We start from the raw sequence: 27356 nt of genomic DNA, 5'->3' as shown, positions 1-27356 counted from the left end.
TCAATCAATCAATCAATCAAACTTTATTTGTATAGCACTTTTCATATTTATAAAAACAACGCAAAGTGCTGAACAGTAAAAACAGTCATAAAAACAAAAGAATAAAACCCGCACCATCAGTAAGTATACACCACACACACACCACACACACACACACACATTGAATCAATTGCACACAGCAGAGGAGACATGGCATGGCACTAAGCATCATGGGAAAACACTACCAGTGGGGCCCCTCACACCAGGAGAAGGCGAAGGTCATTAATACTGGGGCCCCAGCGCTCGACCCCCGACCCCGCCAGACCAAGGGGAATCCGCACACCAAGGTGTGGAGCCCCCCCGGCCAGCCAGGACCAGAGGACCAGAGCGCAGTGACCCCAGCAGAGGACCAGGACCAACTCCCGGTGTGAAGAACCCCCCCTGAGGAAACACTGGAGTTAAAACAGCTAAAAACATAAAAAGACATGATACGAAGTTAATAGTAAGATAAGATTATAAAGTGGAAAAAAAAAATTAAAATAAGTTAGAAGTACTTCATAAAAATAGAATGAATAAATAGATTAAAATAAAAATGCTAGCAAAAATGAAAAATAAAAAATGCACTGTTGTGATATTTAATGCTAGAGAAATGCTTGCAGAACAGCATATTTGAATAAGGTCATACTGTCAGTTTCTAGATGTTTTGTCTTCACTACCAGAGAAACAAGTTGTCTCAAGTTATTTAAGGATGTTTGGGAACTGGAGCTGAGGCGATGGATGGATGTTCTTTTTATTTTTAGTCATGTTTTTTTTTTCAAATAATTATAATTAGAATGTTCAGTCAGAATCAAAGTGACTCACTTTACCTGATAAGCTGAAATGTACTGAACATCTCTAAAGAGTTAGACAACTGCAATAAAAGAAATGATAATAATTTTATCAATTCAACTCAGACCTTTCCAACTGATGATTAGAATTCAGTCCAATTGACCTTTACACACATATCAATTGAAATGAGTGAAAATTCCTGCATCATACTTACTGTATGTCAAATAAATATATCTTACAGATAACACAGAAAGCGTCGTGCAATTTGCACAAATGGCAAAACAAATGCAAGATTTTTTTAAACAGAAATAAAACAAGTTTAAATCACATGTTTGTTTTTTTGCAATTAATCTCAGCTTCAGTCATTGAAATGTCACTGCGCTTCTCCTCGGTGTTTTACGGTTGCGGGCTGGAGGAGTTGTATTTTTACAGAGAGCCGCAGAGAGGGGAAAGCTGGAGGTTCAGCTCAGACAGGAGAGAGCTCACAGACACACACACACACACACACACACACACTCTCCCTCTCCACTTCTCTCTCTCACACACACACACACACTCAGCATCTCCTCCACACAATGGAGCGGTCAGGCTAGCTCGGCTCGGCTCAGCTCGGAGTCCCCATACGGAGCGCAGCGCAGCGGCGGGAGGATCACGGAGCAGCCGTCGCAGTGCCGGAGGTAAGAGCGGGCAGCAGCCGAGGGAGGAGACGGGGGGGTAGATGGGGCAGTTTGAGGGGGAGGCGGGGGCAGTTTGTGGCTGCAGGGGGCTTCAAGCTAAAAGTGTAGCATGAGAAGAGGAGGAGGAGGAGGAGCAGGAGGAGGAGGAAGACTCTACACTGCTGCATCCAGCTAGCTGCTACATTAGCATTAACATTCAACATTTCTGTACTTTAAACCCCCAAAATGAAGCTTTTTCTACTTTTATCTCTTCTATTTCACTTTATTATCTTCCATAATGTGCGTGTCCTTCACCTTCTACTCACCCCGCCTCATAAAATTAGCAACAAATATCCATAAAAAGCCTTTTTATGCTTCTGAAATGTGCATCAGGTTTGTTAAATCTGTAATTTCAGTGAATAATCTGTAAAATGTTTCTCTGCGAACTGTCTGAAGGAGAAAAACCCAAAGACTTGAGGAGGAAAAGGAGGAATAATACCAGCAAAACATGTAGCCTCAGGTGCCTTTATTGATTGACAGAAATGACTGAATATAGCAGATTGAAGTGAGATTAGGATTAATTTTACTTCTAATTTAAAGTTTTTGTTGACTTTGCACAACTTTACTTATTCGTGACAGTTGAGATTAAAACTCAATCAGTTTCAGAAGTTGAGTACAGATTTAAAAAAAAAAATTAAGTGATTTTTTTTGTGCTAAATAGCAGAAATCTCACGAAATGAACCATTGTGACTTTACATTAAGTTGACTTATTTTGCTCCCTTGTTCCAGATTGTGAGAGACGTAAACCTTTTAATCTCCCTTTATGTTATTCCTGATCATTGTCTGGCAGTGTCTTTATTAGAAATATGATGCACTGTTTAGATTTATTATGCATAAAATGAAGCATTTCATTTTTCTCTATATAGATACATTGAAATGTTTCACTGTTTTATTTAATTTACATGTTCCTGTGGTTGGTTTTGTCTTTGACTTTTATCTATTGTAGCAGTTTATGTAGGGATTTGTTTTAGAATGAAGCTTTTCATTAATTTTCTTTGCGTCAACGTATTTTCTTTAGAAATATCATTTAAGCCTCTTTACTGCTGCCTTCACTCACCAGATTAATGAAATAACTTTGAATTGACATTGAGACATTTCTGAAAACGTGAAAGTTTTCCTGAAATGAAAACGCTGAAACGTTGTCTTTTCGTCTCGAACTGGAGCATCTGCAGCGTTTCAATTCATCGTTTCTGAGAATGGAACGTCCGTTATGTAACAGTGAAGCAAAGCTTTAATTGTTTGCTTATTGAATCCGGTTCTGCTGAAAGGTGAATAAAGTGGCTCCAGTAGCCGGGATGCTCATGTGACACACACGCACACACACACACACACACACACACACACACACACACTGGCGTTGCATGCCTCTGAGACAGTGATGGATATCGCGTTGAGCAGGTCGTTCCCGTCAGTCAGCAGCTTCTGCGCCGCCGCCGCCGCTCGCCGCTGCACGTCTCTCAGTATCTTTAAGTGCAGTGACCTTGTGAGACACTCATGCGCCCCCCCCCCACACACACACACACACACACACACACACACACTGCTTCTGTATCCTCTGTGTGTGTGTTTTATCCTGCGACCGGCTCTCAGGCTTTCTGGTTATATCATCAGCTGCATTATTGTTACGTCACGCGCCGGAGCGCCGGCTCATCGGACGGCGTGCAGCGAGCCGGCGGAACTGATGGAGGGTCGCAGCCTCAACGGTGAAAATGTGAGCCCGATCTCTGGGAATCCCGTCATCGCTCCTCTAATCCATCGATAATCTGTGGCTCTAATGTGACGTGAAGTCGTCATTTTAGGTGTTGTCCTCCAGAGCGTCACGTCTCCCAGTCCAGATCCGCCTGGTCCTGGTAGTTTTGGAGTCCACGGTGTCCGACTTGGACTTTGCTTTGAAAACCTTCCTAAAAAAATGACATTAAGTACTAAATAATGTGTGAAATAAGACTGGAAAGTTGCTGCCGATTGAGACAAACGGCGGCCGCCTGACGCCGAAGGTCGTCCTGAAGGAAGCTGCCGGTGGAGGCTGCGCCGGTGACGGACGGCCGACTGTCTGCGTGGTTAATGATTAGCGTTTCAGGGAATTGGGAGCGAGCCTGCAGGCAGCGTCCTCCCGTCACGCCGCTGTCCGGATCCTGCGACGTGGCCTCGGCACCTGGAGCCGCGCCAGAGACGATCGCACGGCGCTCGCAGCAGAACGCTCTCCTTTTCTCTACGTGGTCGTTTAAGATCCGCTGTCTTTCTTGTTTTTTTCTTTTTCGTTTGGCATTCCAGCGAGCTGCCCGCCTCAAACAGACATGATTTGAATCTCAAACGCGGATCGTCTGAACAGTCGTTTGTTTCCCAAATGACGAGCCGTCGGATCAGAGCGGGGTTCATGGAGCGATCGGCCGCTCGCAGAATCCACACGCTGTTTCTGTTTGTGTGCTGCATGCTTCAACACCCCGTTTTCAGCTTACACACACACGCACACACACGTTTGACTTCAGTTTATCTTTATAAGACAGACGGATGGAAAAATATGACGGTGTGAAAAAAAACCCGTCCAACTTCCCTTTTAAGAGGAGCTCAGAAGCAACAGACAGTTCTTTTTTTAGGCGTGTGTGTGTGTTTCTGTGTGTGTGTGTGTGTGTGTGTGTGGTGAAGTGAAGCCAGTCGACTGTCTGCAGCAGCTTGCATCACTCGGCTGTTGCAGTTGCTCTGTGGTTGCTGGTTCCTTCTGGTGTCCTACATTGTAGTTGTAGTTCTGGTTTGAACTTTAATATTTTTTTTTGTTTTTGCTCCCTCGGTGTATTGAGGAAATGTCTTTCAGTTCATGTCTTAAAACTCTGAATGAATGGATGAATTTCCACTGGATGGGGTTTTTGTGGCTGTTCTGGGTTTGTTGGGGCCTTCAGACTCATCTCCAAAGTCCTGTTTCCTTACAGAAATAAATAAAAGTGGATGATACAGACCCGAGAAGCTGGTTTGGCTTCAAAGAAACAAACTCAAAGCTGAGGTGAACCCGTCCTGTGAGTCACAGCGAGGCGACGAAACGCGTTTCTGCAGACAGGAAGTGATCTGCCGGCTGGTCGCTGACACGTTTGAGGCTCTGCGGTGACAAATCCGAGCGTCCCCGGGGTCTCCATGGGCTCCCGGGGGCTCGACCGCTTAAAATATTGAGGAGACAGTGCATGACTAATTCAGCCGCCATATAGGTCAAGCGTTGGGTCGTGTGGTGTCACCCGAGAGTGGGAGACAATCGCAGGACACGGTGAAACACACGAACCACACACACACACACTCATCTGGATCCCCCTCTGACACCTTCGACCCTTATCGACAACGCCTCATGTTTCCAGTAGACACACACACACACACACACACACACACACACACACACACACACACACACACACACACACGTGCCCCCTCACCCGGTGGTAACCTGCGACCGTCATGAAAAATGGAGGACCTAGATCGAGAGCGGACGGCTCCAGTTACACGTCACGAGTCCTCCTCCTCCTCCTCCTTGTTTGTTTTTTATCCTCACTTTGAAAAGACTCATTGGAGACTTGCGGAGCGGAGATGGAGCGCAGCGGTCAGCGTGGCGCCCCGGGGAGCCGTCAGCTGATCGTCTCGCCGCTCAGAACTGTTTCACCTTGTTTCGATTCACGTGCAGCACGAAACACGATCCACGTCGAGGAATCGGTTTTTCTTAATTATAGCTTCCTGCGCTGCAGAGGCGGCCACCCAGGCTCTCTTGGCGTGCGCCGTCAACCCTCACGCCACTGAATTTAAGCGTGCATCACCTGTCATGTCATCCTCGGATGCGGCGTTTTAAGGATTTGGAAACAAACACGCCATCCGCTGACCTTTATTTGTCTTTCCTGGGCTCCGCTGAGCTCCTGACATTTGCACAGATACGGCGGCGGCAGCGGCGAAGGTACTTCTAGGAAGACGAAGCGGCGTCCGCCCTTCACGAGTCCTCAAAGTTACAGTTTTTATCAGGCGCAATCTCAATCCTCTCATCTAAATCCTCCATCTCCCCGGGATTAATCCCTCAAGTTATATTCGGGAGACTGAAGGTGAAAAGTTTCCCTCAGTGTGTCTGAGAAGCTGCGGCAGCCTCGGTGTCGGTGCGACTCCGGTGTGTGTTTGTCGGTTCGTGTGTCCAGGTTCCTCGTTCATACGTGATTCATTTCACCTCTGCTTCGCCCGATTGAAAAGCTGCAGCGTGGCGAGTTGTGTAACCGTTTAACCATCATGAGAATGAAGTCCTCGTCGTCAGGCTCCAACACACACACACACACACACTCACAGAGACACATTCATGCTGGCCACACACCCTCGCTCTCCTCACCTTTATTGGTCTCTGGCTGGAGGGACGGGGCTGAGAGGCGTTTTTCCCTTCATGGACGTGTAAACAAGGCCAGGTTTGTGCGTTTCCACGTGACCGGAGTCAATTTATCCTCGGTGACTCAGGTATTCAGTGTTTTTCACGGAAAATTTGCTCAAAATGAACATTATTCCTGAAGGAGAAACTGTTTTGTGTGTGTGTGTGTGTGTGTGTGTGTGTGTGTGTGTGTGTGTTGCCTTGAGGACCTGAAGTGCCCACGTGAGCCCCGTCCCCCGTGCAGGAGCTGCCACAGACATATGGTTAATTGCACTCATCCCGTTAACGCCAGGGCTCACACACACACACACACACACACACACACACACACACACACACACACACACACACACACACACACACACACACGTTCACGCGACGCTATCAAACACGGCGGCGAGCGCCGGAGTCCTCGTGCGCTGTGCGGCCCACATAACACACACTGTCTGAGTCCACTGCTCGCTCTTTGTAAATGGGTCAGTTCAGACAGCAGCGGGCAGACGGATTTGGCCGCAGAAGTGTGTGTGTGTGTGTGTGTGTGTGTGTGTGTGTGTGTGTGTGTGTGTGTGTGTGTGTGTGTTGTTATGGAAGTTGCTAAATTCTTTGGGAGCTGTGTCATAGGACACATTTGTGAATGAAGCTTTTCTTGTTGACACCAGCTTTCTTCTCAGTCTTGCTGATTTCTGCTTTATCTGACCTGTAATGTGTGTGTGTGTGTGTGTGTGTGTGTGTTGTCTGGGCGGTGTTCCCTAAATAACCCACCAGGAAAAACCACACTGTGAGAAGTGTGTTTGGAAATATCTCCTTATGTTTTCCAGCACAAGTAATAACACTGCACTCTGCAGCTAATCCGCTGGATGAGGGTGTGTGAGGGGATGATGTGCGTCTCCGTGGGTGTTTTTGTCCGGGTAATGTGTGTGAGCCGCCGCTGGCATCGCACCCAGGTGTGATGATGGGATCTTCCAGGCTTTGAGCGGGGAGGACCCGCCTGTGTCTTATTATTGTTTTGCGTGGCTGTCCGTGCACGGGGAGGATTTGCGGGTTTGAAGCTGCAGAACAGAAAACAGAGCTGCTGGTTCCCACTAATGACGGGCGTCTCGCCTGCAGGAATATTTAGCAACTGTTGCTGTGAAGTAACTTCACTGGAGCATCTCTCTGAATGGTGTCATGGTAGTTTGGGAGGCGTTTTTAACCAGGGATGCACCATATGCCTGTGCTATTATCAATATCGGTGTCAAACATAAGGCCCGTGGACAGAAACCTGCCCACATTATGGCTAAAACATCGAGAAGATTTTAAGAACGCGCTTCTTTTTAAAGACACCCCTGATCTGAGCTCTCCTGTTTGTGTTTTCCATCCTTGCTAAACTTGATTCCTGTGCATGCAGAAGAAACGTGTGTGTTCCTCGTTGCGAGGAAGCGCGTGCGGCGGCGAGACCGCGGGCCGCGGGGAGGAGCGGCGATCGTAACGACAAGACAAAAGCAAGAAAGTAACTCTTCCTGTTGCTAAAAATGTCTTTTGCCCTGGGGCCAGAGAAATGCGTGCACTTGCCGCGATGCATCCAGACGTGTTTGTGCAGCGCTGCTGCCAGCTTTCGGTTTGTAGGTGTTGAGCGTTAGTCAGCTGGAAGCTCCAGCGCCGTTTGTTTTGCATTGTTCACACTCGGTTTGAGTCGATTCTCTTATTTATTTATTTTTTTTCTCCTTCCCGCTTTCTCGCCGCACGTTCTCACGCTGTTGACACACGAGTTGGACTTTGGCACACACACACATTTCTCCTCTATTTGAAGTGGCAACTCTGTCACGTGTGTAAACGTCTGCATTGTGTTATTGAGTAGATAAGCCGACGGTCTGTTTCTGCGAAGCACGTTCCTGCAGGGTGAATGGCTGGACGGGCGCAGGATGAACAGAACGGCGTAATTTTGTCTCCAAAGCAGCAGTCAGAGATGAAAAAGCGTTTCAGAAATGGCTCAGAAAAATGCCGTGGAAGTGAAAACGCGGGGGATCCGGCGTCCTGCTGACTCAGGCCCGCAGCACGGACAGGCCTTCACATGCAAAGCAGGACGTCGAGGATGAAATGCAACGAGCCCGAAGGGGAGAAGCACAAGACTCGAGGTGGAACCGAGTGGCAGAACTCAGAAATTCAGCACACAGAGTGGAGGGAAAAGAAAAAAAAAAAAGGAAAGAAAGGGAAAGCTACCCTGTGAATCAGCCCTCCGTTCCTCCCACACACTCGGCAGGACAACGCCGCGCTTATGTAACAGAGGCAGCAAAGAGATGCAGACGGGCTGAAAGACACAGGAAGGGATGGGGAGCCAAGAAGCCCGCTCGCTGACTTCTCCCTCCACCTCCCCGATTTTATTTATTTTCTTTTTGCCAGTCAAATCTGCCACAGTCTCCTTATTAACACCAAATTTGCCCATAAACAAAGTGGGATAAGCCGATTAAAAATAAAGGAAGCCCTGGCTGGAGCGGTGTTCATGCACATTTCTGCAGGATCCAGCGCGGCTCACGTCACCGCAGGATCTCCTTTCTGTAACGACACGCACTGACGACATTGCTGGTTCTTCCTCCGGTGTGCTCTCCATTAGTGACCCACATATTACTAATCCAGCAAGATTTAGACACGATTGAGCAAATGAAATCATGATTCGCCCCGATTATGAAACCCTGTTTTTTTTTTTTTTTCATTGAACTTTTCTGAAATTTTCTTCCTCCTTATTGCCTATAAACCTGCATATTTTGCTTGGACAGTTTGTACGGATCAGATCACGGAGACATGCAGTGAGTTCTGCATGTATCCTGCCCAGTCAGCACTGTCAAACATAAAGCCCGTGGGCCAAAACCGGCCCGCAAGAGTCTCAAATCCGGCCAAACCACGAAGGAAATAGTGATACCAAAAAAAAAAAAAAAAAAAAAAAAAAAAAAATATATATATATATATATATATATATATATATATATATGTGTGTGTGTGTGTGTATGTATGTATAAGCAGTTAGCTTAGAACTGCTTACATTTTGATTACAAAATACATTGATTTTGTCATAAATTTATTTGAAATTTTTGTAGTTTGTCCAGCTTGGAGGCTCTTGCGAGCTTGTTTTGGCCCACCAGCCTCATGTTTGACACCTGGATGTGTCTCGACAGAATGTGGTTTATGAGTATCGCGCAGACCCAGGCGACTCGTCGTTAATCCGCAGCCGAAACATTTCCTGTCAGAGTGAATAAATGTTTATCCTGGAATGTGGTTCAGTTGGATTACCTGCCAGGATTAATGTATTAATCCGTCATTGTTCGCCGGGCTGTTTTTACGATACAGCAGCTGGAAAGCTGACAAACTTGACGTCTCATGCGTTTGGCATCTCTCCGGCGTGGAGATATGAAAGCTCCGGTCGGACCGAGCTGTGTGTTGAGCGCTGTAATGGGCTGAGCCGTTCCTCCCACTCGGCGTCACACCTGCCTCCCAGGTGTAGCCCTCGGCCGCCCTCGTCTCCCGCTCATTACTCACGCCGCTCTCTTCCTCTCTCCCTCCCTCCCTCCCTCGCTCTGTGTTTCCAGTCTAAGATGCCCTAGACGGGGAGAAGGGAAATGTAAATGGCTTCCAAGGTGAAAGATGCCGTGGTGTGGTACCAGAAGAAGGTAAGACGTCCGCACGCTCCTTCCTTTTGTGTGATAATTGTCAGAATCTCCAGCCATCGTCACACTTGGTTTATAAAGAAAATTATCTTAAAAAAAAAAAAAAAAAGTTCATGTTTTGATGCTTGAGTGGATTGCATTGCATGGCTCCTTTCTTGAACTCTTCTGTGTATTTCTTTGTTTTGTAACCTGCTCTTCCTGCCCGGAGCCTTGTTAAGAAAGTTTCTCCACCAATTAGCGGTTGTTTATCTTACATAACTTGAAAAGTCAAACAGGTTCATGATATCATTCCTATTGTCTGTAAATTGTTGCTATCTCTTTTATGACGGGCAGTAACCTCGCCTGACTTTTCAGAAGTAATCACCCTGCAGTGAGATAGAAATGTTTGTAAAATCTGTTGGACCAGCATCGTTACGCGGGCGTCTTTTTGTACTTTGCCACTAACAGATGTGGACATAAAACAGAAAGGCTTTTTACTATGTGGACACTGCGCACACACACTCACACACACACGTGCCCAGTAATGATTCAGTCCAAGACGGAGCCTTCAGCTTCGATGCTTGAAGGCTGATTTGATGATTATATCATGAAAACGCGTTGTCGTGTGAACCCGGCCCAAGACGGTCGTGTGTTTTCCTGGGTGACCTCCTCAGGGCTGTCGGCGCCCGATGCGGCTCGGCACACTGTGCCACCGCGCCGGTGTTGTGTGTCCTCTTGTTCCATGGTCTCGGATATCGGATCCTCCGCTGGACGGCGGCGCCGCTCTCCCCTGCAGCTCTCAGCTTACAAACTCCTCCGCCGCCGCCGTCCGGTCGTCACGGCCTCCTCCGCTTCTTATTTCCTCCGTCTTCTGCCTCTCCGATCGCCAAACAAGAGTTTAATCGAACAGCTACGCCAGCAGAACGTCTGCGGTGTGTGTTTGAGTCTAGCTGAGCTTGTCTGGGCAGAAGCAGACCTGTGACGCCAACAGCTGAGTCATGAATGAATAAAACACACACACACACACACACACACACACACACCTGTCCTCAGGCCCCCTGTGTTCTCCAGAAAAACGCTGCGTTTGTTTTGATTTCCGCTGAACGTCTCGCCACAGGTCGGATCAGGTTCGCTGCACGTCATGATCGGTGTCGGCGTATCTGAACGGCGGCGTCGATGCGCTCCACCTCTTATCTCTTAATTGCTCTCGTGAGTTAATAAAACGAGCGCGCCGCTGCCAGAGTTTGCGACTTTTATCTATTTGCACAATAGTGTTTTTGAGTGAGAATGCTGAGCTCTCGCCGCGTCTTAAGCTGCACATCATCCGTGTTCAGAGTCGCTGACGGCGCAGCTCTTTGGAACTGTTTGGAAACAGTAATGCTTTGATTGAGTTGGGCGTTGCTCCTCTTTCCAAATGGAAATGAGCGACTCGGGCCTGGATGGGAGTGAAGAGACAGTCCTGAGGATTAAACTGAATTATTAATATGTGGATCTGTTTTTAACAAAGAAAAGCTTCATAAACCAGTCGGACAGAATGCTCTGACGTTCTGAAACTAGAGACAACTCTCACTGGACGAGGCGGCGTCTCTGCGGAGAAACGTCCATATCTGGCTGCTTTTCCCGCTTTCCGCCGCCCTCCTGAGTCACGGTGTATTTCTGACGGAGCTATGTCTGGAGACGGGCTGTAAAAATAGAGCCGGCTGCCCTTTTTTTTTTTTTTTTTTTTTTTTTTCTCACCACAGCTCCACGCCAGGGCTCGTATCACAACCGAGGCGCACGCAGCCCGGCGGTCTGTATCTGCAGCGGCGCCAGACAGGCCTGACTTTTTATGTCTGACGCAGTGTTTGTTGTTGCCAAGTAGGGAGTCGTTGCCAGTTTCCTGTGGAGATTATTCGGCTTTATCGAGAGCGTTTTGTTATAAAAATGCGCTCTGCGCGGCCGCCGCGGCAGATTTCAAGCCTGAAAAGTTGAACTGGAGCAAATCAGCTTAGGTCTCATTTGCACGGCGGGTTTAGGGCTATTTTGAGAAAGTGACACAGTTAATATTTTAGGTCTGTGGACGTTGATGACTTTACAAGGTCAGGAAGTCTCTTCGTGACTCTGTCTTCCACTGACATGATTAGAATCAACAGATTGGTAAATAATTCACTTATAGTTACAGATTTTGACTTTTCCTGTAAAAATGCTGACGCATGAACGCACCTTTTTGTTCAAACACTCACACACACTCAGCTGTGTGAGCTGAGACTAAACCCCACACACTCTCCAACAGTGTGTTACCATGGCCGCGGCTGAAAACACACCTGACGGTGTGTTAATCTCCACGCCACGGCCGGCTGTCTCATTTCTCCTCCCGTTGGAAATCGGTTGAATCATAGAAGAGTTGAATTTGAAAGAAATCGGTGATTAAATTATTTTAAACTGCAGGTTTTGGAGATTTCAGTCCTTTTCTGTACATTCCAGACACTCCTCAGTTAAGATTGAGATATTTTGAATTTTGCCTTCCTTCAGCATCTTCCTCCTGCTGCGTGTACAGGATGTTCCTCGTGACTAACGTCTCTGTCGACTGAACGAATATTTTAATTGAGATTATCCGACTAATCCAGGGTGGCCAACTGTCGCACATTGAGCTCCAAACGCACACTTTCGCCTCTCCGAGCTGCTTCTGCTGGGAAATGAATGACTTTAAAGTTTAAATGTAAAGGCTACTATGGCAGCATTTTTCCCATCCGGCCCACCGGAGATGAATTTGGACTGTATGTGACCCCTGACCCCTGACCTGGAACGTTCAACACCCCTTACCTAGAATCAAAGAAAGCCTCTTTGTATCCGGATACATTTACCAAAGTGTGTGTCTGTGCTGTCACTGTGTGAGACTGAACCACACCCAGACAAATGTGTGCAAATATGTGATTCTCACACACACACTCGCACACACAGGTCAGGGTTTTTCCATCTCTGCCAGCCACTCATCGTAGAGACGCCCGCCGACCGGAAGGAAGCAGGAAAGGTTTATGAATTTTTAACAGTGAGGCACGGAATGGCTTCAGCGTTCAAACTTCTGCCCTGAATCAGCAGCAGTGACACTTTATTCACGTTTCAGCCTCGAAAAAAATCAGCTTGGATTGACTGTATTTCGTTAACAGTCAAAGTTGTGTAAGTTAATTGAATGAGTTGAACGGATTTCACCGTCAAATGCCCGTTCACCGGGAGCTCCAGTATCACTTAATTATGTTCATCATATCGTATTTTCTGACGTTTGGACTTGTCAAAGTCGTCATGTCGAACCCGCTGGCAGTTAATTTACACTTTCCACAGACGGAGAGAAGCATCGGCGGCTGTCTGGAGTGGTCTGTGTTTACCGAGCGGACGTCAAGCTGCCAGTCATTTTTTCCGTTCAGTCACAGTTTTGAGCCCTAGCGAGGGTAATGTTTTGATCTTTGGCTGCTGAACGCTTGTCGACAGAAAGCGGCTGCATATTTCATAAAGACGTGAGAACGCAAAAGCGACGCTGCATTAGCTGTATGGATAATATGAAAATTAGCGGGAGCTGTGGTGAAGATTCCACCTCCCATCATATCTAGAAACACTGAGTGAAGCAGATTTAAAGAGTCAGCCCTCCCCCCCGGTCTCCTTAACCCTGTCTGATGGCTGAAGGGCGCCATGAGGCTCTGATGAACGGGGTCGATAATTCACGGCCGACATTTGTGCCGATTTGTTCATCGTCCATCTGGAGAGGCGCACTCCAGCAGCGCCGCCGCATCGCTGCACGTGTTGATGCCCCCGACAGCAGAGCCAGTGGTTATATAACCGCCACCCTCCTCCTCCTCATCGTCCCTCCACCCGTCGCCATGGCGACACCAGCATCGCCGCTGCGGCACACTCGTCATCCCTGAGAGTGCGGTAACAGCCCCGCTCTGATACGGCAGTTTTGTTGCTTGAAAGCGTTCGGAGCGTTTGATGGGAGTGAGCAGGCGGTGATGTGCAGATCAGTGTGTGTGTGTGTGTGTGTGTGTCTGCGAGCGTAAGAGGATTAAGCGTTAATTCCACTCTGTCAGATCTCAGTTACCTCACAACGCCACAACAGTGTGTGTGTATGTGTGTGTTTTCTCTTTCCGTGCCCACTTTCCTCCTTTTATCTCTCGCTGCTCCGGAGCCTCGTCTCGTTTGCCCTTCAGCTGTCCTCCACACGAACCAGCTCCTCTCCGGGTGTGTGTGTGTGTGTGTGTGTGTGTGTGTGTGTTTCGTGGTGTGTATGGTCCAGTAGGTGGGGCAGTGTGTGAAATGAAGCTGCCAGTCCGAAAGTCACACAGCAAATCGGTCAAACGTCAGATTTAGCCCCATCCGGAGCTTTTAGGATATCTGCACGGTGGAGTAGTGGTTAGCAGTCTGGCCTCACAGCAGGAGAGTCTCCAGTTTGAGTCCGTGCATGGAATCGGAGCGTTTTCAAAAAGTTGTGTTGTCGACACCCGAAATGCAACAAAAGTCAGTGTTGATGGAGAATCCACCAGAAGAGACCGGAAATAGAAATGTGCGTCACTTCCTGGACCGGCGGTTTGTTCTCGGTGTTCAGTTCAGCTTGAATTTTTTTTTTCTTTTTTTTTTTTGCTTGTTTTTTTCGTCGTCTTATGTAAAATGCCTCATCAGAGACCAGACTCGACTGAAGAACAAATAAAGCAGTGTTCTGACTGAACCGTTGATGTTCCATGGTTCAGAATGAGTCAGGGGGACGGCAGACGGTGCGACGTGGGAAAGTCAGCCTTTATTCTTTATGAGGATGTTTCTGATGAATTGGTGAGTCACTTCCTGGTGCACCAACTAAAAATAAAAACGCCGTATTTTGCTTCATTCTTGCTTTGGCCTTGACAGGCGGCATTGAGCATGGCGTCCATATTCCAGGTGCTGATCCTCGATTTGGTCTGTTGCTCTCCTGTGAGGATAAAAACATGTTCCGGGCTCTTTAAAACAAACCAACCAGAGCCGCAGAGTCACAACAGAGAGCTTGTTATTTACGGGGGGGGGGGGGGGGCTGATGTGGAAATGTCGGAGCACATGAAGAGCCTCGCGGCGCTCAGCTGCTTCCAAATTGATGCAAACAGGCCGCGCGTCTGAGGAATTCCTCACAGGGTCTTGCTGAGGCCCGATGCGGACGGAGGCGACTGTAACGTGATCCGTGGAGCCTCGTGCTGCAGTGAAAGACTGGACACGCTATACGGGGCGAGAGCGGCGTGACGCGCCGCTCGACCCGCATCTTCTGACGCACGCAACACACAATGCTGGAGACTGTCAAGAAGTCGGAGAGAAAATGTACACTCGCACCCTCCCAGAGTCTGTTAATACACTCTAACCTACTTCAGCACCACTTTCTCTGCTCTGTGTTCTTCCTTGGCTGTCTTTGACCTCTCTCTTCCTCGCTTTCGATCCATCTTTAATGAACTGTCATTAAAGATGCAGAGTTTCCACTGGCAGGCCGCGGGGCCGACCCGGCCTCCCAGCCTGAATACGCCGATCTGCCGAGGTCGGCTCGCCGGCCGATTCTCTGCCGTCTCTGACGCGAACGAAGGATGAAACCACAACTCTTGCTCCGGTGTCAGACGTTTTACCTGCTTGGAATAATCAGAATGAGCCTCGAGAAGCTGACAGGCCCCCTACGGGGCGAACTGAGTGCAGTTTGACCTCGGAGAGCCTCAGTTTTGTTCCTGCTGAGCGTCTCTCCAGGTCAGAAATCTCAAATAAACGCCTGTCTGGCCCTGAAACACTCTCCTGCAGCTCATTCTCTGCGTGTGTGTGTGTGTGTGTGAGACGAGGATAAATACTGGCAGAGATTCCCCCTTTTGGACCAGTTCCACAGGTTTTCCAATCCACCAGTTGAAAGCGTATTGTAGGATTGACCTCTTCACCCCCATGACCTCCGTCCCTTCAGGCGACGTTGAGAGGTCACTGCTCTCTTTACGCTCTCGCTCACTCGCCGTTAACGCGTCTTCATTTGCCGTCAATCCGCCGCCAACGTTTCGTCTGATCATTGGGCGGAATTCGGCTCCAGAAAGGGAATCGCTCGCACGTGTTCAGCCCAAATCTGAAGCACATGTGGGGATAAACCCAGCAGGGAGCCTTGCTCCCGGCGGCCGCTTCTGTCTGGCACTTCCACGGCAATTTCTATTTTAGGATTATGAAGAAATCAGACATTTGAATTGAAGCCTCTCGGACTTGCTGAGTGAGCAGAAGTGTTTGCAGAGTTTGAGGATGAAACTTTTCAGAATCCTAATTTGCGATCCGCCGCCGCTCATTTAACGCTTCGCTCTCACGTCGAGTCCGATTTATGAGATTGTGACCGTTTGAAGCTTTCAATCTTAATCTCGCACTCGCGGTAAAATCGGCTCTTCTCTCTGCAGACTCGTCAGAGGATTTGATTGAGTTTTTCTGGCACCTTTCAGGGATTTAATGAAAGAAAACGTTTCGAAATTACAGTTTTGCTGGTTCGAAAATGGGGAAATTACAGAGTTGAAATGAAGCTTTTGTTGTGTTTTGGGTAAACACTGAAGCTTCTGTTACTGTTATTGTATGAAAGAAAGAAGGAATAAACCTTTTTAAGTGTTTTTGGACTCCCCACATGTTCTGATGTGCGTTTTCTCCCTGCAGATCGGCGCCTACGACCAGCAGATATGGGAGAAATCGGTGGAGCAGAGAGAAATAAAGGTCTGTTCGCTCCACAGTTTGATTTATTTTCTCTGTTGTCTTCCTCTTCCTCTCTGTCTTCCACTTGTTTATTGTCTTTCTGTGTGCTGGATGAGTTTCTCTCCTCCATCTGTTCTGCCGTTGTTTTTGTTTTTTCATTCGTGTTGTCTTTTACGCTGCCACCAGTTGTTGTTTTTTTTTTTTTTCTTTTTCTTTTAACTCTTTCCTCTCTGCCCTCCTGGCTGGGCCGTCATCCGCCCTCCTCTCCTCTCTTCACCTCCGCCCTCTTGTTTTTTTTTCCTCCTCCTCCACCCGTCTTTTCTTCCTCCTCTCTTCAGTTCATTTCTCTGGTGAGTACCCGGCGGGGTGCACGTCTGCTCACCCACGCTGTAGCCCGGTAGACGGTGTTTGGTTGGTTTGGTGGCTGAGTCTAGCTGTGTGAATTAACCCCACGCCTGTCTGTTATCAGCACCAGAGAGGCTTATTGTCGAATTAGACCGACTTCTGGGAAGCTCACTCAGACCAGGGACTAAAAACAGCTTCATATTCACATCTGCCGGTTCAGAATTTACCAAATCTTTGTGCTGATTCACTTTTTTCACGTGCTAATGATGAGAGGTTTCCACTCCGCTCTGTTTTCCGTCCTTGCCTTGTACGGTGCCGTGTGTCATGTAAACAGAGAGGCGAGAAACACTCTCTTTAATGAGCTCAAAGTACACACACACACACACACACACACACACACACACACACACACACACACACACACACACCGCCTGTGACCTTGACACTTCTGCCAAGTAAATGGTTTCCCAGAGTTGGTCCGTACAGCTGGCAGCACACTTTGTTTGTGGGTATATTATGGTTACTGGACGTATCGCCTCTGAAGGATGAATTACACTTTCCTCTCAAAAAAACAGTCCGATGTGGCGCTCCAGTTCTGTTTTTAGCAGCGGCTGCCTGTCTTAATAAGGAGAAGATGGAGTAGCTTTGTTACTCTGCTCATGCTTCTGCTGGAAGCGATCTTCCTCCTGATAAATGCTTTTAAATTATATAAAGAACTGATTTAGTGAAAAATGAGAGATTTGGATTCTTTCTCATGAAAGCTTTTTGGAAGGGGAAAGACAGGAAAGCACTTGCTCCCAAAGCAGTGTCTAAACCTATTAGACAGAATAAACTCCTGCTGGGCTCCTGATCCAGACATGGCGCTGTAGCCTGTAGCCACCTGCTGGCCTGTACGGGAATTACACCGCTCACAAATATACCTGAAGGAAACCCATAAAACAAGCAATCTTTCTTTAAAATGTAAAGGTTTTGTTTATATTTGTTGCTAATATTTGGGTTTAATTAATTAAGCAAACAAATGGAGACCATACAAGTAATCTGTCGCCACGACAACAATGAGTCTGCAAAGATGTGGGAACGGCTATGAATAGCTCCGAGATAAGAGTGAGGCGACTGTGGAGGACTTTACCGCAGCAATAAACCTGCCGCCCGCCGAGAGGAAGCCATCGATCGGCTTCTTTTAGCCTCTCTCTCACACACACACACACACACACAGTATTAACTCAGTGACTGTGCTATTTAAAGATAAGAGCCTGCATACAGCCTCCCAATCACAAAATTCACTGATAACCCTGAACTTGATTATCCCAAATGTAAATATTAGTGTGAACCTGAAGCCTCTGTCTGGATTCTCATGCCACATTCCTAATCGACTCGCAGCAAGTTGTCCAGGATTTAGCTGAAAGGGGGGATCAACGCGACTGCCCTCGGTCACGGGTGCCATAAATGCTAATCAGTATTGATCTAAAATTAACACCGAGTGAATTATTTTTCCTGTGTTTGATCCACTAGATCATTCTTCATAAAAGAGACATACTGCTTTATTTTTACAAGCAATAGCTGAACCAGCAGAATATAGATGATGTGGAGGTCTGTAGAGTTGAAATATTGTCAAAAAATTGTCAATTACTCACAATAAAAATAATTAACATGACCATTTAGTGTTTTTTTGCCCACATGACTGGTATTGAACAGACAAAATATTTAAAAATACACCTAGAGGCTCAGAAAGTAACAGCAGGATTGTGTTAAGTGACCTGTAAAGGTCTAAAGAGAAGTGGGGAAATGCATGAAAGCTCTTAAAGGTTGAATTAAAACAACAGCAAGACAGAAGTTAAAGCGAGACAGAAACCTAAACCACAATGTAAAGCAAACAATGTAGACAGTGTGTGAACACATACGTAAATTTTCTGAGGGAATCTGTAGACACACTGTGGTGTGCAACGTTTGAGGAAGTGGGATTCTCAGAAATGAAGCGTGCGACATTCTCAGGATGCGAGAGTGAACAGAGCAGCTGATCCAGGGTCTGCCTGCTGCGTTTTCACGACATTCAGAAGTAACCCTGCTCGACGTGAGCAGCAGTGTGAATGCACGGCATGACTCCTCAGACACCGAGCGCATGTGTGTGTGCACGTCTGTGTGCGCGTGTGTGTCTCCTCGCTCACTCTGTCCTCGTGTCTCCTGCAGGGCTTGAGGAACAAGCCCAAGAAGACGGGCCACGTGAAACCGGATCTCATAGACGTGGACTTGGTCCGAGGTGAGAGAAGTGAACTCGTTTGTATTTTGCGGCCCCGCCCCTTTTTCCATCAGGCTGATTAGATTAGATCTGGAACAGGCTTTGTGCCCAAGCTGAACTCATCAGGCACGCCGCGTAGTCTGCATAAAACACACACACACACACACACACACACTCACTGGGGATGCCAGCGCCGCCGTGCCAACCTCCTGTCACTGTTGGTCCCTCTCTTTCTGTCTTTGCCGCTCTTATCTCTGCTCCCATCTTTTCCTCTTCTCTCTGGCATCCGTCACGTTCTCAATTATTCATCACAACGGTCCGTTTTCCTCCTCGTTGTGAGGGAAGTGAAGGCAGTAGGATGGATGGATGGACGGAGGGATTGAAAGAGGCAGATGGAAGGAAGAGGAAGAGATCAGGAGATAGAGTCTGAGCTCCTCGTGACGAGCGCTCGCTCGCCCTCATTGCGCTCCTCCATCTTCAGGTTCCGCCTTCGCTAAAGCCAAGCCGGAGAGTCCGTGGACGTCGCTGACCAGGAAGGGCATCGTCCGGGTCGTCTTCTTCCCGTTCTTCTACCGCTGGTGGATCCAGGTCACCTCCCGAGCCATCTTCCTCCTGCTGCTGGCTCTCTATTTGCTGCAGGGTAGGTGTGAGCGTGACTGTGACACACACAGATTCACGTGGCGGTTTATTTGTCTTCTCCCCTCAAAACATTGATTTTCTGTTTGAAGAAGCACCGATGGAAACCTCTCCGTCACATCACTCCCATCTTCAGAGCTCTAAAACTGAATTCACTCTCCGGATTGTGGCTTTAAAGGTCAAACTGCAGAACATTAGAGTCTGTAAAGGTCCACTGAATCTGCAACAATGCAGAGCGAGAACAATTCATGCAGGGGACTCGGCTAAAGCTTCAGGGGAGGGAGGCGTTCACACAGGCCTGTGTAATAAGCCTCGTGTGCGTTACGTCAGGAAACACGCTGTAGGAACAACAGGAAGAGATAAGCATCGGGAGAGGTTTAAGTTAGGAAATGGGAGTGAATCTTTAAATGAGAACTTCTACGTCGTTACTGCCAAGCTGTGGGAAAATGACATTTCCGCTCAGTAAATCTGATAAATGCGTCCTCAGATTTTCCCACAGATTTAAAGAGACTTACACGACCTGCTCCGCACCTGCCAGGCCGCTCTGGATGGAGTCTGCTGTGTGGCTGTTTCATGTTTCCGTCTGTGTCTCCGTTCGTCTCTCAGTGGCGGCGGCCGTCCTGTACGTCACCATCTCCCAGCCTCATGGCATCCCGGCCACCGAGGTGTTCGGCGCCATCTGGCTCATGCTGCTGCTGGGCACCGTGCACTGTCAGATCGTCTCCACCCGGACGCCCAAACCCGCCTCCGGCGGCGGCGGCAAGAGACGCAGGTACGGCAGGAGGAAGGAAATGTGGACATGAGGGAGGGATGGAGAGCAAAAAACGGTTTATCAAGGAGATTTTTCCAGAATTCCTAAATCTAAACCTTTAAAATCACACACCTGATGGGTTGCATTTAGTTTCATTTCACTTTAGCGATCCCAATTCTTTAACTATGACTAAAATCTATTCCCCAACTCTTCAGTGTTCACCAGAATGTGTGAAGGAAATCTCTCCCTGGTTAAAATCAGACAGTTTTCAGTGTGTGTGTGTGTGTGACAGTAGAGTAGTCGCTGTCTCCTTGCAGTGCTTAGATTTGCAGTTTTTGAGTGAGCGGCTGCATCTCAGGCGCATGACAAACACTTTCCCCTCTCTCGGGTAGAAAATTGGACCATGCCAAAGTTTTGGAACGATTTCTGTTCCGTAATGAAACAAGAGCTCTATTTAAAGAGGCAAAATCACATGAAGCCTAAAGTGATGTAACTCTGTTGGTCTGAATGTTTCTCTGTTTCTGATTTCTCATTTTCTTTTGTTTGATCATATTTGAACTTTTATAACCTTTTGGGATTGTATCAGAATTTGCCTGTTCTCTCTCTCTGTCTCTCTCTGTCAGCGTCGGTGTGCAGCAGGGGAACCAACTTTGACGTGCTGCGTTTGTTTTAAAGTCTAAAAAGCGAGAAAGCGGCGCGGTACCTGCTGCACACGCGCCGCTGCAGACCTTCCGAGTGTCCGGGTCCGCTCTAAGTCTCTCTCCACCCTCCGTTTTTTTTCCACACTGAAGGAAGTTGAGGAAGGCATCTCAGATGGAGGTGCATAGGGAAGGCGACGGGTCTAGCACTACCGATAACACACAGGAGGGGGCGCCACACTCCCACTCAGCCAGCACCACATACAGCCTGGGCGCTTTCTTCCAAGATTTCTGGCATGATATCTGTAAAGCTGGGTGTGTATTTTTGTTTCCCATCTTCCTGAAACCAGACGCCGTGCAGAGGCGAGGCTGGCCTTCAGTGCTGCAGACTCACGCTTTCAGTATTTTCAGTAGATTCTGGCTCTCGTGTTTTCTTCAACTTCAAATTTAGCTTCAAAGGTTGTGTGTTTTCCTGAAGGCCAGCCTCGGCTCAGATCTGAGCTGTTTTTAGCTGGAACATCAATCCCTCTCCTGCTGCTCCTGGGAGCTTTTCTCGGATGTTTTAGAAGAAGAGACTTGTTCTCACTGTCCAGGGAGGGGATTGATCTGACAGATGTTGAACAGAATCACGGGGACGCAGCTCACAGGCTCAGACTCCTCTACTTTTATCACTTTGTTGAGTTTGTCTTTTTCTTCTGAGCACTGCGTCTCCCCGTGCTTCTGTTTGGACAGGCTTTCAGCCGACCGTAGCACTGTGGAACATTTCATACTCCATCACCTCGCTCGTCTGCCACACGCTTTAACCGCCGTTTGAACTCTTCATCACACCCCTTCACACCCCCCTCATCCTCACCATCGCATGAATGTTCCACACGCTGTGATCGATGTGCTGCATGCCTGCTGTTAAAACCGAAAGCTGCTTCACCTCCTTTTTAATCTGAATCTCTCTCTATTTTTTTTTCCTGTCGACCTCTTTTCTTGTTGTTCTTCTTCCGTTCTCTCCGCCCCCCTTCAAGGTCGAAGAAGTCCAAGCTCTCCATCGACAAGTCGACGGAGACGGACAACGGCTACGTGTCGCTGGACGGCCGCGTGACCAACCGCAGCAGCGAGGAGGGGCTGCAGCTGCACGAGCAGCGCTGCGACCTGCTGAACCGGGCCGACGAGGCGTGCTGGAGCTCGCTGGTGCAGCCCGTGCACGCGCACGCCGCCCGCAGCTCGGGCCTCATGCTGCCCGGCGGCGCCAAGGTGACCGACCGCCCGGGGATCGCCCGGCGAGCGTCACACCCCGTCCGCGCTGAGCTCCGCTGACGCGCCGCTTGTGTTTTTTTTTAAAGGAGCCGGCGTCGGACGAGGCCTCCAGCGAGGAGGACCCCGAGGCGTCCTACAGCGCCCTCCGCAGGGGGGTGGAGCGCATGAACAGCGAGTGCACGCTCCGGAACCGCAAGAGCTCGCACCATTACAAGAAGCACTACGCCGTGGAGGTGAGCGCGCCACACGGGCGATCAGTTCCTCGGTTCCTCTCCGCCCCGCTGTGGAACGTCCACCGAGCTAAACGCCCGTTCGCCCCGCAGGACGTCCCGAAGTCCGGCACCAGCTGCAGCTCCAGGTGTTCCAGTCTGAGGACCCAGGACTCGGAGAGCACTCGGCACGAGTCGGAGACGGAGGACCTGATGTGGGAGGACTTCCTGCACTGCGCGGAGTGCCGGTCGTCCTGCACGTCGGAAACAGGTCAGAGGAAACCCCGGCTCTCATTCCAACGCCGCCCGGCTTTACCGACTGCGAATCAACGCCGTCACTCTTCTCCTGTGCAGAGGGCGAAGGAGGGGGAACGCCGGTGTGTCCGCCTGCAAAGAAGGAATACAGAGACGACCCTTTCCATCAGGTTAGACCATTTCAAATTAAAAATCCTGATTGCTAAAGTTCCTTTCTGTTCATTTAAATGTGAATTCGTCTCGTTTTCCCACAGGGTCACATTCCCTGGCTGCACAGCTCCAACCCCGGCCTGGAGAGGGTGAGCGCCATCGTGTGGGAGGGGAACGAGTGCAAGAAGGCCGACATGTCGGTGCTGGAGATCAGCGGCATGATCATGAACAGGGTGAGCTCCACCTCCTGTTTTTGATCGCGTGAACGAACTCGCCGGCGCTCCGGGCTGACGCTCCGTGTCCCTCCGTCCAGGTCAACCTCTACACTCCCGGCATCGGCTATCAGGTGTTTGGAAACCTGGTTGCCGTCACTCTCGGACTCACTCCCTTCGCCTACAGGTACAGATCATTAAACTCAGGCCCTGTTTGTTCTCTCTATGATCTAATTTATTCATTTATTTATTTTTTCCCCTGCAGGTTGGCTCAGTACCGCGAGCTGGATCAGCTGACCACGCTCTCAGCCAATGAGCTGCTGTCCGTGGCTCTGGGGGGCGGGTCCGGATCCGGCGCCATGGTCATCACCATGGTGACGCTCAGCTTCCTGGTCCGCGTCTGCCTTATATGGCTCTTCTTCTTCCTGCTCAGCGTGGCAGAGAGGACATACAAACAGGTGAAACGCTCGTGCTTCTGTTCTGGTTCCGGTTCTGGTTCCAGTTATGGTTCCGGTGTGTTTACCGGACTCTCTCATTGCAGAGGCTGCTGTTCGCCAAACTGTTTGGTCACCTGACTTCAGCACGCAGAGCCAGGAAGTCTGAAGTCCCTCATTTCAGACTGAAGAAGGTTCAGAACATCAAGATGTGGCTTTCGCTGCGCTCCTACCTGAAGGTGCGAGAAGACCAGGCTTCATGATGGACATGAACTTATTCTGGTCCTAATGTGAACTGGCCTGCTATAGCAACAATTTGTGGCACTAAAAGAAAGACAGAGATCTATTATTTCCTGTTCCAGTCCTCTTGAGATCAAACTGCAGTGTGTGTGGCTGAACCGGAGTGTGTTTTTTTGTTTTGCGTCCACAGAGACGAGGCCCTCAGCGCTCAGTGGACGTCATCGTGTCGTCGGCCTTCCTGCTCACGCTGTCCGTCGTCTTCATCTGCTGCGCTCAGGTAGCTTCTGAGGACATTGAGTCAAAGCTGTGGATGAACTCCTCATTACTGAGCTTCTATACGCCTCGAGACTCTCATGTTCTTCAGATGTTGTGACAGAAAACATCCATTAATCGTTGTACTGTAGTTCACACTCTGGGCCACCAGGGGTCAGTATAGTATGCAACATTGGAGCGTCTCTTACTTTAATGGTGAAGCAGAACTGGATGAATTGTGGATTTTATCACGTTTATAACTATATAATAGTCTAAAAACATTTTATATCCTGTTGATCTCATTATTTATACTCCAGCTTTACATAGTACAGAACAATTCAGTCTTAAAGTCCTGCTTTTTACTGGCATTAATTGTTTTAAATCACTCCATTTTCTGTTCTGAAAATCTTCTTTTTTCTGTATTTTCTTCATCTCAGTGATGAAGATTGCTTCTGTTCAGTTCATCTCAGACGTTTTCCCAATGCCCTGCTCTCCCTGCAGCTGCTCCACGTGCACGAGACCTTCCTGGAGTGCCACTATAACTGGGAGCTGGTGATCTGGTGCTCCAGTCTGTCTCTGTTCCTGCTCCGGTTCGTCACTCTGGGCTCCGAGACCAGCAAGAAGTACAGCAACACCTCCATCCTGCTCACCGAACAGGTACGCCGGACGCGCCACTGCGCCGCCGTCGGGTGAACAGGCCACCAGAACGCAGCGGGAGTTTTAAGTTTTCACCTGAAAACGTTCCTGAGACAGTTTTTGTCGATGCAGATCAACTTGTATCTGAAGATGGAGAAGAAGCCAAACAAGAAGGAGGAGCTGACGCTGGTCAACAACGTCCTGAAACTGGCCACCAAGCTACTCAAGGTTCAAACCACTTCCTGTCTGCTGCGTCGACCCTCCCTCTCAGTGTTCTGGTTTTAATGGGTGTCCGGTGTTTGCGTGCCGCTGCAGGAGCTGGATACGCCGTTCAGGCTCTACGGTTTGACCATGAACCCTCTGCTGTACAACATCACGCAGGTGGTCATCCTGTCGGCCGTGTCGGGGGTCATATCCGACCTGCTGGGGTTCAACCTGAAGGTAAAGGTCGCGCGCTTCACGCCGATGTTTAAACTCGTCTCCTGACAGATTTCATTTGATTCCGTCGGGCTCATATGAAAACAGCACAGTCACCTGCGTGTCTTTGTCTTCTCAGCTGTGGAAGATCAAATCGTGACAGTGAACCGGAGCGTGGACGGCGGCGGCGGCGGCGGCGTGGAAAGCCCCGCCCCCTCCCGGACCGACTGACTGACTGAACGCCCGTCTGACTGACTTGCAGGTCGACTCACTGAAGGACTGAACGTCAGTCTCTACATATCAGCGTGCTTTGACCTTCAACCTTCCCACTCTGTGCAATCCACAAACTATTTATTTACCCACTCAGTGTTTTTACTTTAGGCTTTATTTGAATTCTAGTTTGTTTTATTTCCGTTGTGTTCTGTGACACCGAGGCGACGTTTCCCAGATCTTACCCGCCTGCGCACAAGTGTGAGTATTATTACCAACATGAATGATGATGGTTCAGGTTCTCAGCTGCATTTCTTCTTTTTTTTTTTTTTTTTTTCAACGTTTTAGCTAAACTGAAGGCGAAGTGAAGTCGTTTAATGTGCTTTTATTTTGTGTTTTTTATTTATACGCTGAGCAGAACTTTACTTTCACGACTATAAAGCCTGTTTTTATTTGCTTGAATTCATCCAGATGAGTTTCTAAAAGATTTACTGGAGGGAAATCTCACACAATGCCGAAGTTTTAGCTTCCAGGTGGAAAAAAAAATGTGATTAGGCATGAAGAACAAATCTTCAGAAAACAATGTCCCAGCGATTCACTCAGACTGCCGCTCCACATGTGTAGAAAGAAGTGAACTGAATAGAAATTGGTCTTAAAAAAGAGGAGCTGATGTGGACATTAGAAGAACAGGGATCCAGTCCGGTGGAGGAAAGTGAAATCTGAAGATTCACGATGTTACATTTCAGCTCAGCTCACAAGACTCAGATTTTTCACTCTGAATTTTCGTTTTTCGCACCGTCTCTGCGTTTGATCGTCACGCCCAGCACGTTTTACCTTCTTCTTCAGCTGCTTTCGCGCTTGTGGTTTGACGTGTTACAGGATTTAGTTCTCGTTAAAAAAAAAAAATCAAGACCGTCACCTTCATCGTCCTCGTCTCAGAAGCAATATTCCTGCAGGGAGCCCTTCGACATCGACACAAACCGCACAGGTTCCCAAAGTCATGGAAGCGGCAAGTTTACTGCACAGAGAAGAAAAACACACACACACACACACACACACACACACACACACACACGATGCACATCAGTACTTTCAACAGTATTTCGGATGTCGACTGATGCTTTTTTTCGTATGAATCGATTGTTTCACTCTTTTTTTTTTTTTTTTATAGATCTGTTCTCAATGCGTCATGACAAAAGACTATTTTCATTTTTCACCTCAAGCTTCTAATCTTGACAATCTGAAAAAAATACTGAATTTATTCCTCTCCTGAATGTACAGTTGGATGTTTTTGTACGTTGGAATCAAAATTCAGTTGAAAAAAAAAAAACCGAAACATTCGAACCTGGTTTCCGCACTTTAAAGCCGGTTTCAAACAGCAGCTTTTCCCGCTCGCGGCTCAGATTTGAAGCGTGCGTCGTCTGACGTGAAGCCCACTCGGTACGTGAAGAGAAACGTTCTCAGCATCATCGTCATCTTCATCATGGAGGAGGAAGACCAAAGTGCTTATTTAAGTTTAGTTTGTCTCTGCTGGGAGAAGAATGTATTTGTAGCTTCATGCTTTAAGATCTTTTTTTGTTTCCCTTTGGAAAAAATCTTTTTATTTTTGTTGTTGTTGTTGTTGTTCTCTCATGGTTCATTTGTAAAGTTTGTTTGTTCTTGGCGATCACCATGACGAGAGGCACCTTTTACTGTTTTTAAGGAACAAATTCTGTATGAGAGCGAATCTTGGTTCAAGACTCTGTGTTTGTGATGCTGTTTTCAACGAGTCCGAGTATTTAGAGTTAGTGTTTTTTTGTTTTTTTTTGGTGAACTTGTCTGTCCACAAGGTCTACATTTTTATAAGAAAAATAAAAAGTGGATGTTGGATTTGGACTCATTTGTTTGAAGTTTTTTTTTTTTCAAGAAATAGTTCAGAATTAGTGAAGCTGCAGAAGAAGAAAAAAATCCATTTTCAAAGTTTCACTTCCTGCTGTTTCAGCCTCTAAAAGTTCATTTAGGTTCATTATTCCTTTGATTTATCAGTTTCTTTTCTTCAGGCAGGTACCCTTGTTTCAATATACCAGATGTCAAAAAAGATTTTTAGAAAAAAGCTGACTTGCCTGAAGACAAGAAAAGAAAAAACTCATCCATCTGATGCACCTCCGTTTTTCTTCCAACCATCGTTTTAGCCCAGTTTGATATTTTTTCATTTCAAAACTCCAGAAAGATCCAAGTGGCACATTGGAAATGCTTCCTGGACTCACTACGTGGAGTTTGCATGTTCACCCTGGGCATAGAATAGCCTCGACTTTCAATGC

General features: G+C 48.0%; 1 protein-coding gene across 4 annotated transcripts; it reads left to right on the top strand.

Annotated features, from left to right (window-relative positions):
• The first annotated feature begins 1258 nt into the window (after positions 1-1258).
• Positions 1259-26931, top strand: LOC115404080 (putative homeodomain transcription factor 2). Of its 4 annotated transcripts, XM_030113221.1 has the most exons (21): positions 1259-1484; positions 9456-9536; positions 16152-16208; positions 16526-16537; positions 18720-18789; positions 19250-19408; positions 20011-20176; positions 20947-21108; positions 21810-22038; positions 22128-22274; positions 22365-22521; positions 22605-22675; positions 22760-22888; positions 22969-23054; positions 23133-23325; positions 23409-23540; positions 23732-23818; positions 24295-24450; positions 24562-24657; positions 24745-24870; positions 24986-26931. In XM_030113221.1, the coding sequence occupies exons 2-21, from the start codon at positions 9492-9494 to the stop codon at positions 25004-25006; spliced, it is 2301 nt and encodes a 766-aa protein (XP_029969081.1). In that variant the 5' UTR covers positions 1259-1484; positions 9456-9491; the 3' UTR covers positions 25007-26931. The 4 variants fall into 4 exon arrangements, with proteins under 4 accessions (XP_029969081.1, XP_029969083.1, XP_029969084.1 ...); XM_030113223.1 differs by lacking the exon at positions 16526-16537; XM_030113224.1 differs by lacking the exon at positions 20947-21108.
• The last annotated feature ends 425 nt before the right edge of the window (positions 26932-27356 follow it).

This window comes from Salarias fasciatus, chromosome 17 (genome assembly GCF_902148845.1).
Source record: "Salarias fasciatus chromosome 17, fSalaFa1.1, whole genome shotgun sequence".
Lineage (NCBI taxonomy): Eukaryota > Metazoa > Chordata > Actinopteri > Blenniiformes > Blenniidae > Salarias > Salarias fasciatus.
The sequence above is the reverse complement of the archived record's forward strand: the minus strand, read 5'-3'. Positions and strand labels throughout refer to the sequence as shown.

What these genes read in the sequence shown, in the direction of transcription:
- LOC115404080 (XM_030113221.1), top strand. Translation starts at nt 9,492, where the DNA reads ATGGCTTCCAAGGTGAAAGATGCCGTGGTGTGGTACCAGAAGAAG. An exon ending in CATGATATCTGTAAAGCTGG is followed by an intron (nt 21,109 to 21,809) that starts GTGTGTATTTTT and finishes CCCCCCTTCAAG; the next exon opens with GTCGAAGAAGTCCAAGCTCT. An exon ending in GCGGCATGATCATGAACAGG is followed by an intron (nt 22,889 to 22,968) that starts GTGAGCTCCACC and finishes CCCTCCGTCCAG; the next exon opens with GTCAACCTCTACACTCCCGG.